The sequence below is a fragment of the Dreissena polymorpha genome, chromosome 1 (genome assembly GCF_020536995.1).
Source record: "Dreissena polymorpha isolate Duluth1 chromosome 1, UMN_Dpol_1.0, whole genome shotgun sequence".
NCBI lineage: Eukaryota > Metazoa > Mollusca > Bivalvia > Myida > Dreissenidae > Dreissena > Dreissena polymorpha.
Window position 1 is genome coordinate 193645469 of NC_068355.1, and position 14268 is coordinate 193659736.

At 36.1% G+C, this 14268-nt stretch overlaps 1 protein-coding gene across 1 annotated transcript in view; it reads left to right on the top strand.

The window, feature by feature from the left end:
- Positions 1–8359, top strand: part of LOC127865429 (mucin-5AC-like) — an 8916-nt gene extending 557 nt beyond the window's left edge. Inside the window, exons 2-8 of the mRNA XM_052405333.1 lie at positions 2432–2589; positions 2958–3140; positions 4149–4264; positions 5398–5560; positions 6119–6255; positions 7663–7843; positions 8266–8359. Of these exons, the coding sequence (XP_052261293.1) occupies positions 2432–2589; positions 2958–3140; positions 4149–4264; positions 5398–5560; positions 6119–6255; positions 7663–7843; positions 8266–8300 (973 nt within the window). The 3' untranslated portion in view covers positions 8301–8359. The remainder of the gene's footprint in view (positions 1–2431; positions 2590–2957; positions 3141–4148; positions 4265–5397; positions 5561–6118; positions 6256–7662; positions 7844–8265) is intronic.
- Positions 8360–14268: the final 5909 nt, after the last annotated feature.

Below are 14268 nucleotides of genomic sequence, written 5' to 3' on the forward strand. Positions count from 1 at the left end.
CATAATTTTTTATCTGAACTCTTTCCACTTTTAGGGCTGACATTTTTATTGGGTCTTCCAAGTCGCCTTGCTGCGGAACGCTCAACAACTGGAAATTCTTTGTGACGTGCTCAATTTGGGACGTCACGATGCATCTATGGCGGCCGACATTCGACATCAAGTTACGAACTTTTGCGCAACAAACATTTACAGGTAACGGAGAGCAGACAAAACTTAACTTGATTTTATTTAACAAGTTCCACACAAAAGTACAAGCTAATTCTCGGAAGGTTATATAAAAATTCCGCATATCTTTACACTGAAATTAAAGAGGGAATAATGACATTCGGCGTTTCGATTATTTTGTTTTACTTTGATTTTTTTCACAATAGAACAAGTACACTGTTATACACCTACGCCTAACAAATGTTCGTTATAAATTAAAACAATCAGTTGCCACAATTTTGTCACCGATATTCTGATAACATAAACGGCACAGCAAAATATTGAACATCAGACATGTATATTTCAGATCAAGTGTTTGTCAGAATAGAACGAAGAACGTTCACAAGATTTTCTTTATAATTTTCCGGTCCTAATAATGTATTTAAAATGAACAAATTCTCAGCAATAACATAAAAATAAATAAAGAACTTCCACATGATTTACTTTATAGTTTGTCGTTCTTTATTTTGTATTTTAAATGTACAAATTCGCTTATTTTCAGCCGCCGTCGGACTAAACATTCCTTTGTCGACGGGTACAGTAGAGGTTGAAATCGATGACGTCATAGGGTGGTATGTGTGACATCACTCCATGTTCATGGCCGTTTTTGATTTAAGATTGTTATATTTATATACGATATATAAAACAGTTCATATGTGTGTGAATAAATGAACACTATTCACTTCATACACTTCCGGTTCATAGAAACATTGTATCCGATGGTCTGCCCTTCCGCGAATGTTAGTGCTGCTATCGCGGTAAAAAGTGAATAGTGTTACCAGTTGACTGTCTTTTGGCCCTATTCCACCACGAAAACAAGCCCAAGATTCGCTACGATTTATCACATTTATTGAATCGGGAAGACTCGTGACAGTCTACGATTCAGTTACGACACTGGTACGATTGAGTTACGACGAATCGTGGGGTTCGGTTGAAGTCTTGCAAATAGGGTCGCGACTTCACTACGATGTGTAAGAATCTTCTGCGACCTGTACTACTAACGATGCAGATCGGTCACGACTAAGCTAGGACCTCACCGAACGCACCCATTAATTAGGCGCCAATATCTACTGATATTGATTCTAACACCCGCACGCGACTTGTTTTCTATAGACATAGAAGGAAATCAAGTGTGGGTTATTCTGCAATAAATTGTGGGCGGAGCTTTATGTTTCGAAAATAGTTCCGAATAAATAAAGAAAACATTGCAGTAAAATGCACGTGCTAAATCCCGCTATAAAAGAAATGCAATAAATGTAGCATGTATATAAATGTAATGAAACAACAAATTGTATATTTAGTGATAAGTGGCTTGACCACGCCAGCAAAGAATGTTTTTTTTAAGAAACGTAATTAAGAAAACATTTATAGCATGTCAGCTTTTCATAAGAATTAATACACGTGTGTTCATTTAGTTTCTATTAGTGTTGTTCTCAGTGAAAGTGATGTAATTTGCAAAATATTTATGAATGAAAACGACGTCATATGTTTGTACAATTCAATGACGTCACTAAAAAGTGAACTTTGTACTAAGAAGGGCAGAGTATTGAAAAATATACTTCACGTCCAAAAGCTTGAACCAAATCAATCCGAATCGTGTTAGAATATAAATAATATTTTTATATGATGGCTTGTTGTCGAATAACCGACAGTAAGGAGTATAGATTCGTGTTATCAAAGCACTCGGGCTCCGCATTCGTGATTTAATTCCTACGCATCTATACTCCTTACTGTGGGTTATTCGACAAAAAACATGATAGAAAAATAATAATTCTTAATCATTCTTCACAAAATCGTAACTGTTTCGTAACTAAATCGCGAGAATCTTAGCGGGCTCGCAAATCACTCGGGGTGAACTCTTGAGAGTCTTGACAAAGTCGTAACTGATTCGTAGACAGATCACGTGATCACCGATTTCCCGATTGAGTCACGAATTTCCTACGATTCTATCACGACGCCCAAGAACGCACTACGACGCTGTTACGAGTCAACTGCGATTAAATTCTGTCTTGGTCAAATTTTAAACACGTTTAAAATCTGGCCACGATTTTTCCGGACCTCACGAGTTGAAGGAATCACTTACGATCGGCCCGCGACTAACAACGAATGAGTTTGGACCTTCGCCGATTGAGCTAAGAATGTCCCCGACCTCAAAATATTGGAAATCGGGACAAATCGTGGGTAATCGGGTCTTAGTGGAATTCCCCTATTTGTTTTTGTAACGCAGGTACACATCCGGTGCAGAGCTCATTCCTTCCAGCGTCGCAGCGGGTTCGAGCACCCAGAACCAGGTGCTGGCGGCCCCGGTCGTTGGGACGGAAGTTCCCTGGGCGATGACGCCGGATACTGCCAATACCTACGCCGCCGGAGCGGTTGTGACTGCCAGTAAGTAGCGGTTGTCTATGTATATTGCCAGCGACGGGATTCTCACATATTTACATCGTTTGAAAAAAGGGTACGTCTATCAACATTTGGTTTTGTCGTCGCTCACTTTGTCCTTTTTTAAAGTTCTTTTGGCCATTGATGTGATTTATGTGGTTGTTATGTTTGGTGTGATTGAGTGATTCATATGATTTGATGTGATTGACGTTATCGATATAATCAATACGATTGCTGCGAGTCTGAGTATGTCTTAAAGAAGAAAAAACATACAAAGAAGAAACCAATGAAACAAAAACAAAACCGAAAATAATTTGTATTATCAGTTAATAGTTATGTTATGAGCTCGCATTTATTTCATTATGCGTATTCAGATGAGGATCCAGTAATCGTGGACGATAGCGTCACAATCAGCGACACTAAGACGTCACAGCCGATATTTACCATTGACGTCACGGATGCGGACACAACCGATCTCGTGGCGGTTACTTCCGGTTTCAGCGTCATGAAGACTGCCGGAAGTTCCCTTTTCTCGGTGGTTAAGACTGCCACGGGATGTACGTCTTGAAACGATTATTTTCAGCAAGGAAATATATGATCAGCCTATGATAGATATGAGCCGGTCTTCGAATATTGTAAACTCATTATTATTCGTGGGACATGAATTTTCTTAATTTCGTGGGACATGAATTTTATTGATTTCGTGGGACATGACTTTTCTTGATTTCTTGGGGCGTGATTTTTCTTGATTTCGTGGGACATGCATTTTCTTGATATCGTTGGACATGAATTTTCTTGAGAACGTGGGACATGAATTTTCTTGATTTCAAGAGTTGACCGACAGTGTGTGTTTTCTTTACCATTTTGGGAATGAGGCCGTGTCCCTTTGGATGGGGAAAATTTGCGTCATTTTGCCTAAATTGGGGAATCAGTGTTGTAATTGTTTTGCTAAAAGATGCTTCAAAATTGAGAACATAAGTGATTTCAGTATTATATATACTAAGGTTGAGCTCATATGGATGAGAAATGGACAAAATATTGAGATCAATTCTTTTTGCAAACCTTCTATTGGGAATTTTTAGCTCCTATTTCGAAAAAAATATACCTTTTTCCATTGGGAATGGGGCCGATTACCAGACTTGATTTTGATTGGAAAAAAAACACAACAACAACAATGCATTATAATCCATAATTTTGCCAACCACTGATGAACTTTATATTATGGCATTCAAAAACTTGGCTGCTATCTCAAAGGACAAGAAAGAAAAGGTCAATATCACACGTTTGGGTCAAAATAATTCTTTGGGGGCATTTGTTACTTACAGTGACAGCACGTGAACATTACAATGACTTAACTTGTTCAACAGTATTTAACTTCTTCAGGCTTAGCAACTACTTTATGTACATAGTTGTATGCCGTTGTCCTCCAGTACTTAGTTTTCATAGTACATGTATAGGTACGGCTTTTCAAATAAATAAAAAAAATCTAGACGACATCTAGTGAAAAAACCCTGGTTATCTCCATACCTTATTCTTTAACAATATATATCAATTCAAATTTTCAGATGATATTCGCAGCGGCGCCTCCTTGAGTGCCGGAAGTTATTCACTGACTATCACTGCCACCGACCGCTGCGGCGACACTTCCACCGGAACAATTACAGTCACCGTTACGAATACAGTAAGTGTTACGTCATCAGTGACCCGTCAGAAATCGCGTGACGTCATACACAACGTGACGTAAAGAACAGTGTGTCGTTAAAGAAAGCTGACGTAGAAACAAGTTGACTTGTGAATTAAGATTAATTTCAGTTATAATCCTGGTCGACGATAATAAGCTAGTCTTATGTGGGTATTTTGTCCAGGCTAATTTTGCTCTAAAAGTAGTGCTAAATTCGGTGCATGCCAGATCTATCAGAGTAAAACATTGTGTGAGCTTACCTTATTTTTTCTTTTTATTTATTGGGGAATATCAGTGAACCATATATGAAATATTAATTCAATTATTGCTTAATATTATTAATGCTTTTTAATGGATAATGCATCGAAAAAATTCTCAGAGATTTAAATATGATAATCTACTGTTTTGATGAAAGTGAAAACTTTCGCTCATGTTCACTTTTTACTGTAAAATGACATCGTTTTTAGGTCATTACGTGATTATTTCAGAAAAATCCCTATTCCCATTTAATTAAAAAATATGTTCATGAATGAGTGAATATATTTATTTTCTATGTCATTACAAGCGGATGTACACAATTATTGTCTTGTTATTTAATTCTTTTTAACAGTTTATTAACATTTTAAGAGGTTTAAACTTAAGACCTTCGCGGGAATAATACATCCGTCATTTGATCGTAAAAGATAATGAAAGAATTCACTTTTTGTCTCATTAATAGTTTTTTTCTGTTCGAAATAAGTAATAATATTGCATATTTTTCTCTATAAACTACAGGAAAACATATATCACATATTTTAGATTTAATTGAAAGCCAAACATTCAAAATCTAATACAATTTGAAGATTTCATATTATAAGTACAAGTATACCTAATTATAGTATTTTGGCAAATGTGAACGATTATTTACTTAAACAACTTGACAATACTCATATAAATGTATTTATTTAATAAATTGCTCTTAAGATGTTTAAGTATCAGACATCTTCTACTTAGCATTTTGTTAGCGGTTTAAGAAGTCTATAAATAAAGTGATTCAAAAATTATATAAAACGTTTTTCGTTTCTGGTTGAGTTTATGTAATGCAACTACTTAATGAGTGAATTTTTCTGAATTAATTGACCTCTACTCTCTAGGCCCCGGTGTTTGTTCCGGTTTCTCTTCTGACCGTTCACCCGACCCCGATCAGTGACGCCACGACAACGGCTAGGTCTCTCTATGCATTTGACATCACGGACACGAACCCAATTACGTGCACAGTCGATAACACCAAGTTTGAAATCAAAACGGTTGGATCAGGTTCGTATTATTTACAAATCTAAGAAAAAAACTTTAAAAAAGTACGCCCCGCCTGCACTGGAGTTTCGTTTCGGAAATGCTTATAAACGAAACTTTCCATTAAGGCGGAAAGTGTCGTCCCTAATGAGCCTGTGCGGACTGCACAGGCTGCTATGTGGTTATTTTTAATGAACAAGAATTACGCTCTATTTTCTCTAAACGAGTCATCTGACCAACAATAAACAAACTCTTTGGATAGTTCATACTGATACATATAGTGAGTTTTATTTTTATTTTCTTTAAACGGCTGACTATGTTTTCACTGTTTTCACTGTTTTCATTTTTTGAACTTATTTTTAAAAAATGTACTTTTGCACTTATTTGAATATGTTAAGTGAATTATTTATATTTTCTTCATTTTTTTGTTAAATATGTGTTATTTCTTATTATATTTATATATAATTTTCATATAATTTTCGTTTTTATTACATTACTCTGATTTTATTCAATAATTTATATTTATAGTTCTTGCAGTATTATTGTCAACTAGTTAAAGTTTGCAATTTGTTTTATCTGCAGCCTACGAACTTTGGCTGAAGGCGGGGTCAGCGAGTACGCTGAATCATGACGCCACCGCTGTAGAATCCATGACGATCACGTGCAGTGACGGGACGGACCAAATCACCAGCAGTTACAAGGTGGACATTTCGGACGCGGTACGTGTACATTTAAGCGGCGCTCTGGGAAAACGGGGCTTAATGCAAGTGCGTACAGTGTCGTCTGAGATTAGCCTCTGCAGTCCGCTTGTACGGCATTTTACTTTTAAAGCCCCATTACTACTCAAAATCAACGAAAATTTCGTACAATATTTCGTAAAATAAAGTTGAACAATTAAAAATCAGTGTTCCTAATGGCAATTGCCGAAATTTCAACGCCAGATGTGGTCTGGTAAAAAAAGATGTTTGTAGACACAAAAAGCTCGTTTTTATTAATGTTTTGCATATTTAATTCCATTTTAGTTTCCTGCAACGATATGTATTCATACGACACATTAACACTAACATGGTACCATTTTAGTGTTCGTGTTTCGTATGAATAGATATATTTGCGGGAAATTAAAATGGAATTAATTGTGTCACAAACAAATAAAAACGAGCATTTTTTAATCTGCAAAAATATATGTTATCATATGACATCTAGCGTTGAAATTGTGGCTATTGCTATAAGGAACACTGATTGCTTAGGTGTTAACTTTATTTTACGAAATACTTTATGAATTTGTCTTTGATTTTGAACGTTATAGAGGCTTTAAAGAAATTCTCTTTTTTATCAACAAATCCTGTTAAAGCGGAAAGTATCGTCCCTGATCAGCCTCTGCAGACTAGACAGATAAATCTGGTGCGACACTTAACGCACATGCATTCAGCCCCGTTTTACCCCAGCGCGGCTCATTTCTTTATCGAATTCACCGGTATTCTCTCCTACATGAGCACCGCAATCGGAAGACCGCATGAACGCAGTGTTTCGGAGTAGCTCGGTCTGTCGGTCCGTTGATGTGTCCGGAAAGCAGCGTCCAATACATCCCTAAGCTATGGACGGTTGCATTTGGTCAATGCAATGACAGATATATGAAATAATTCACATTTGTGGATCGCCAAAGCGTGGCGGGCGAAAGGGGAGGGCGGGGCGGGGGGTGGGGGGTGGGGGCGTGAGGATTGCGGTACAGGAGACGTTCGATTCTAGACATAGAAGTTGTGTATTCTAGTTCCCGATGTGAAGCAAACGGTATAATGAAGAAAAGCGTTTGTTTTAATAAAATATGGCCTGATATTGCTTGGACAACATTAAAAAAACTAACTTTTTATATATTTGACGATTTTCTAAAGTTGTGACAGTGATTCCAAAAATAAAATAATAATGGATATAACTGAGCGAAAACACTATGGACATAGATATAAGCTATATATTCCGTTTGTAAGGGCGTAGACTTAGATATTCTAGCCTACATCATGGGATACATTACACAAGTTGTTTTTTACCTCTCTATATAAAAAAATAATTCTTAAGATATGGCATATGCTTTACTTTCAAATTGAAAAAAAAAGAGTAAATCTTCATTAAAGGCCCCCGTTCTAACCAATTTTGCCGGTACTTCCGGTCCGCTGGATGACCTATCGCCAGTGGGCACTTCCGTACATCAGTTCACCGTTACCGACCAGGATGACGCTATTTCCTGTTCCATCAACGCGCCGGAGAGTGCAAAGTTTGGCATCACCAAGGTGGATACCGCTACCGGAGCTCAACGTAAGTTTGGTGACGTCATTACGTTAATGTGCAGACGTCGTTACGTTAGTTTGGTGACGGTAATACGTAAGTTTAGTGACGTTATTTTAATGATGATGATGATTGTGATAGTGGTGAATCCATTAATATGGTCATGATGATTGTTATAGTGGTTTTGTTGATGAGGAGTAGGAATATAATTATCAGTATACTGCTGCAGCTGCTGCTTATGATGATGATGTTATAGTGATGATGATGATGATGATGAGTAGGAGGAGGAGGAGGAGGAGGAGGAGGAGGAGGAGGGGGTGGATGTTGATGATGATGAGGAGAAGGTGGATGAATTTTTGTTAATGCGAGTGTCAAAGAGATGCTAAAATGGTTTAAATATCGGTGACACCTTTTGCTAAGCCATCATGGTTAATTAGGTGCTTTTTTTAAAGGGTTCGACGTCAAGACGATTGCCCTGCTTGATTAAGACTCTGCTACGAGTTAAACGATCACCGTCACGTGCACTGATGCTATCAACACTGTGACGTCATCAAGGACCATCAATATGGAATGAGTGATGTATTGGACGTCATCATTGATGACGTTCATTCGAACGAATGATAAAGGGGGCTAACTTTCGTTAAGCTGGCGAGAATCGTCGCGATTTGGGTTTCTTGAAAACTGGCCTAGCACGTTTGCTGAAATTTGACATGTATATGGACAAGAATGCGATCTACCTGTTGGCGTAGGCGTTATACCTGGGAAAAATATAGTTTTTGATTAAATCACGAAAAAGTTTCGCAAGTTTTACATAACCGGAATTACAAAATGCGGTATGTGGATATACCGAAGTCCTACCGAAATCCCCGAAATCAAACTTTGATAAAACAATGTTTCATTAGTGATTTCAGTGTATTTCGCAACGATCTATATTAAAATACGCAGTTTTTCAATACACAATCAATATTAATGGGGATTTCGTGGGATCTCGTGGATTTCTGGGGATTTTGGTAATTACGGGAAATTCGGTATTTCTTCACACCCGTCAAAATGGTCGACTTCGTCAGAATGAACGCTTAGAAAGTATTTACAAAAAACATCATCTCAAACGATGTAAAGTGAACGCTACTTATCTGTTTTGTAGATAAGTATACGATCCATTGGAAAACACTAACATTTGACATAAAAAAACGCCAGTGGATATGGAAATCTTCATCGTTTGAAATAGCAGACGGCGTCGACCAAAGGCGAAAAGATCGCGAGAAAGTATTCACAAAATAACATAATTAAAAATGATGTCAAGTGAACGCTAATTCGCTGTTTTGTAGATAAGTATACGATCTATTGAAAAACCATAACATTTGACATAAAACACCCGTGGATATGCAAATCTTCTGCGTACCAAATAGCAGACATCATGCGGCGTCTAATCTGAGTCTACGCTGTTTGCCAAGGCCGATAGTATAATGAATGGAAATGCACAAACTCAGCAACTGGCAAGCATATATGCATTAGTAGATTGTTTCGTGATTATTTAGAAACGACTACATAATTCTTTTGGTTCAGCCAGTGCAACTTAACAGAAATAAGTATAATAGTTTCTACACCTGACAACAATGTGCCAACTTTATACAAGGTAAGTTGTTTACATTATTTAAAATATTTCAAGCTTACAGTATACAACAATAAACAGCTGGTACAATGTAATGTCATCGTTTTAATTTTAATAAGCCCGTGGTTAATTACCCTTTTTAATCTTATGGTTCAATGCATCTCTAACACCTTCAATTGACATTCTCGGCTCGGGTACTACTTACCGGTACATGTACCCCGGGTACTCTTAACTTTACTTACATGTAGCCCGGGTACGGTAAAGAAACTTAAACATACCCGCAAATATTAGATTGTATCCGAGTTGTATATCTGCCAAAAATCCGATGTCGTTAAACATGCTAGCGATTAAAGTAAAACAATATTGTTTACCTTAAAGAAACTTCTCTTTAAAAAAAATCTGCATCAACATGCTTTTTAGTATGAGTGTTGAGAGGACGCCGTAGGAATAATCAAGTAATCAAGAATACGTCTCTGTTTCTGCTTTTATTTCCTTCATGTATAATGACGATAAGGATTGACGACTAACATTGACGGCAATGATAACAAGCATTGAAAACTAACACTAACGACAAGGATTGGCGACTAGATGTAACATTGACGATTCTCTACAATAAATGAAATTAACAATAAAGAATGAATAATACGATTATAGTACAACAGATCTGCTATTCGAAGTATAATATGATAGCATACACTCATTAGAATAAAAGGTTTCATAAATAACAATTTGAAACATTTTCAATAAATATCGAAATATCTTATACAATATTTATTACACAGCATGAATTATTTGTTAAAACATAATATAAATACCAAATATGGTGTTCCCCATTTAACGGACCTCGCAAACCAAAAAATGTTTCTTTAACAAAATCTATGATGGTAAAAAGTGAACGTGCGACATCGCGGAAAATATACTTGACAACGTCATACAATGATGCGACTTTAAACAATTTAAGATTTTAAATTGAATCACATTAATGATTGTAAAAATGAGTTTTGATAATACATTGTATAAATGCCATTTAACAGAAAATTGACATAAATGTAAACATAATTAATTTTTACAAAATAGCCGACAACAACCGATTTAGTGTTTAAATTCCCGGGTATGTTTTAGTATATTTACCGTTCCCAGGGTACGAGCCTTACTAACTGTATTATTATTATATCTCACCGACTACCTTTACCTTGTTGTGTTTCAACCTGAAATTTATGTAAAATCCGGCTTTCTTTACTTTTATTTTTCATTCATTTGATTACGCAATTGTTGACATATCTCGTGGAAAATTATTTGAATCTTTGGATTTTAGTGACGACAAGCTGGAAGTGTCAATTTATTTTTTACAATGAATCTAAGATGTATTTAATTTTTTTGTGTTTGTCATGCATAGTTCAGTGTTTTCCAGAAAAAATTTGAGTAGCCAGTTATATGGCCGGCAACTATGCAGTAAAACCAAAGCATTTGTGACATTTACTTGATATATTTGGGAAAAGTAGCCGGCATCAAGAGTTAATGTAACCGGCAAGATCGCTAGCAGCCGGTATTTAAAGAGAACACTGATAATAGTAAACTAAATCTCTACGACGGGATTACAGCTTTGTAAAATTGTTTTTTGGGTGATAATGGTTAGTAATTCATACTAATGTTATTAAAAAATATCGGCTTTAAGTTTAATTTTGAGAATGCGATGGAAGAACAGAAAATGAAGAGCATACAGGGATGGAAATAATTGGTTTACCGTGAACCCGGGGCAAGTAGATTTTGGCCTGGGCAACTCAATTTCAAAAGTTGGTAAACTTCTTTTTTTTAAAGCTTAAAACAATTCACTGCAATAAAAATTGAAAAACAATTGATCACCATGGATCAATACTAGTTAAATAACATTCATTATTTAGGAATAGGACATGATTCAATTCAGGCTCATAATAAAACATCATGCATTGAACATGTGTTGTCAGCAAATGTTTTTAATTATCTATTATTTTATTAAAAGAATGTATAATATTCACATGTTCATATTTCTGGGCTCGTTATTCTTTATCTGGGCAACCAAAATACTAAAGATGGTTGCCCACAATAGTAAACAGTTAGTTTCAATCCCTGGCATATCATTGTATCTCTATTGTTATAAGCATTGCATTAAAGTTGTGATTGAGGTTAGCCTGTTGTTTATGGTATATTTACATTTTAGCTTGACTGTTATATATGAAATATATATAGTCGAGCTATCCTACTCAACCCGGCGTCGGCTTGCGCATTGGAATGTTTGCGTACCACCTCAAATATATTTCCTATGTCCATTGACATATTGCTTTTATATTTTGCATACTTCATTACCGACATAAACCCAATCTATAAACAAGAGCAGACAACTCATTTACTGTATCAAGCATTTTAACAGAATTAGGCCCTTTTTCACTTAGAATAATATGCATATTATTGATAAATCTATGTTAAAGTTTGCATATGACCTCAAATATTTTTTATGTCCCTTGACATATTGCGTTCATACACCATGTATTTTGCTTATTAACCAACATGACCCCAATGTATAAACAAGAGCAGATAACTGTATCAAGCATTTTGTAACAATTATGGCCTTTTTAACCAGGTTTTCCGAAGGAAAAAACTGGTTATTAGATTGGCGAATGCGGGCGGGCTGGCTGGCGGGCTGGCGGAATAAGCATGTCCGGGCCATAACTATGTCGTTCATTGTCAGATTTTAAAATCATTTGGCACATTTGTTCACCATCATTGGACGGTGTGTCGCGCGAAATAATTACGTCGATATCTCCAAGGTCAAGGTCACACTTTGAGTTCAAAGGTCAAAAATGGCCATAAATGAGCTTGTCCGAGCCATAACTATGTCGTTCATCGTCAGATTTTAAAATCATTTGGCACATTTGTTCACCATCATTGGAGGGTGTGTCGCGCGAAATAATTACGTCGATATCTCCAAGGTCAAGGTCACACTTTGAGTTCAAAGTTCAAAAATGGCCATAAATGAGCTTGTCCTGGCCATAACTATGTCATTCATTGTGAGATTTTAAAATCATTTGGCACATTTGTTCACCATCATGGGACGGTGTGTCCCACGAAAGAATCACGTCAATATCTCCAATGTCAAGGCCGCCACGACTAAAAATAGATTTAAAAAGAAAAAAAACTTTCAAAGGGGGTTAATTTTTTTTGGTCATTTCAAAAGTTCAGTTTGAGTTTTCTCCCTTTATCAGATTTTTTTTTCACAATGAAAACCTGGTTTTGTGACAATTTTGTCCCTTGTTTTCACTTACAATAAGCATATAATTGATAAATCTATTATTAAGTTTGCGTACCACCTTTAAATTGCCATAACTTGTTTATTATGCTCCCCCCCAAATTTTTTAGGGGGAGCATATAGTCGCCGCTTCGTCTGTCCGTCGGTGCACAAATTTGTTTCGTACCCAATTTTTTTTGTACCCAAATTTATATATGTACCCTTTTTTTTCGTACCCAAATAGTTTTTTGTACCCTAATTTTTTCGTTCCCTATAGGTTTTCATAACCAAATTTTTTTTCGTACCCAATTTTTTTTTTACACAAATTTGTTCGAACCCAAATTTCTTTGAACCCATTTGTTCGTACTCAAATTTTTTTCGTACCCAAATTCGTTTTGTTCCCAATTTTTTTTGTACCCAAATTTTTATTTGAACCTTTTTTTCGTACCCAAATAGTTTTTCGTACCCTAATTTTTTTTCATAACCAATTTTTTTTTCGTACCCACATTTTTTTGTACCCAATTTTTTCGTACACAAATTTGTTCGTACCCAAATTTCTTCGTACCCATTTGTTCGTACTCATTTTTTTTTCGTACACAAATTTTTTCGTACCTTATTTTTTATTTGTACCCATTTTTTTCGTACCAAAATAGTTTTTTCGTTCCCTTATTTTGTTTGTACCCATTTTATCGTACTCAAATTTGTTTTCGTACCCAAATTTGTTTTTTTTTCCTACCCGCATATTTTTTCGTACCATTTTTTTTTAGAAATAATCGATTTTCAATTTGATTTCATCTCTCCACTCATTCCATCCCGCGAAACCCTTAAGGTGTCGCAAGTCTAGTATGGAATGAGTGATGTATTGGACGTCATCATTGATGACGTTCATTCGAACGAATGATAAAGGGGGCTAAGTTTCATTAAGTTGAGGCATATAGTCGCGATTTGAGGCGCTTGAAAACTGGTCGGCAACTTTTGCTGAAATTTGACATGTAAATGGACCAGAATGCGATCTACCTGTTGGCGTAGGCGTTATACCTGGGAAAAATCTAGTTTTTGATTAAATCACGAAAAAGTTTCGAAAGTTTGACAAAACCGGATTTACAAAATGCGCTATGTGGATATACCGAATTCCCTACCGAAATCCCCGAAATCAAACTTTGATAAAAACAATGTTTCATCAGTGATTTCAGTGTATTTCGCAACAATCTATATTAAAATACGCAGTTTTTCGATAAATAATCAATATTAATGGGGATTTCGTGGGATCTAGGGGATTCCTGGGGATTTTGGTAATTGCGGGAACGTCGGTATTTTTTCACACCCGTCAAAATGGCCGACTTCGACAGAAAGAACGCTTAAAAAGTTTTTACAAAATAACATCATCACAAACGATGTAAAGTGAACGCTACTTATCCGTTTTGTAGATAAGTAAACGATCCATTGGAAAACACTAACATTTGACATAAAAAAACGCCAGTGGATATGGAAATCTTCAGCATTCGAAATAGCAGACGGCGTCGACCAATGGCTGTCAATACAGGTTCGAAAAGAACGCGAGAAAGTATTAACAAAATAACA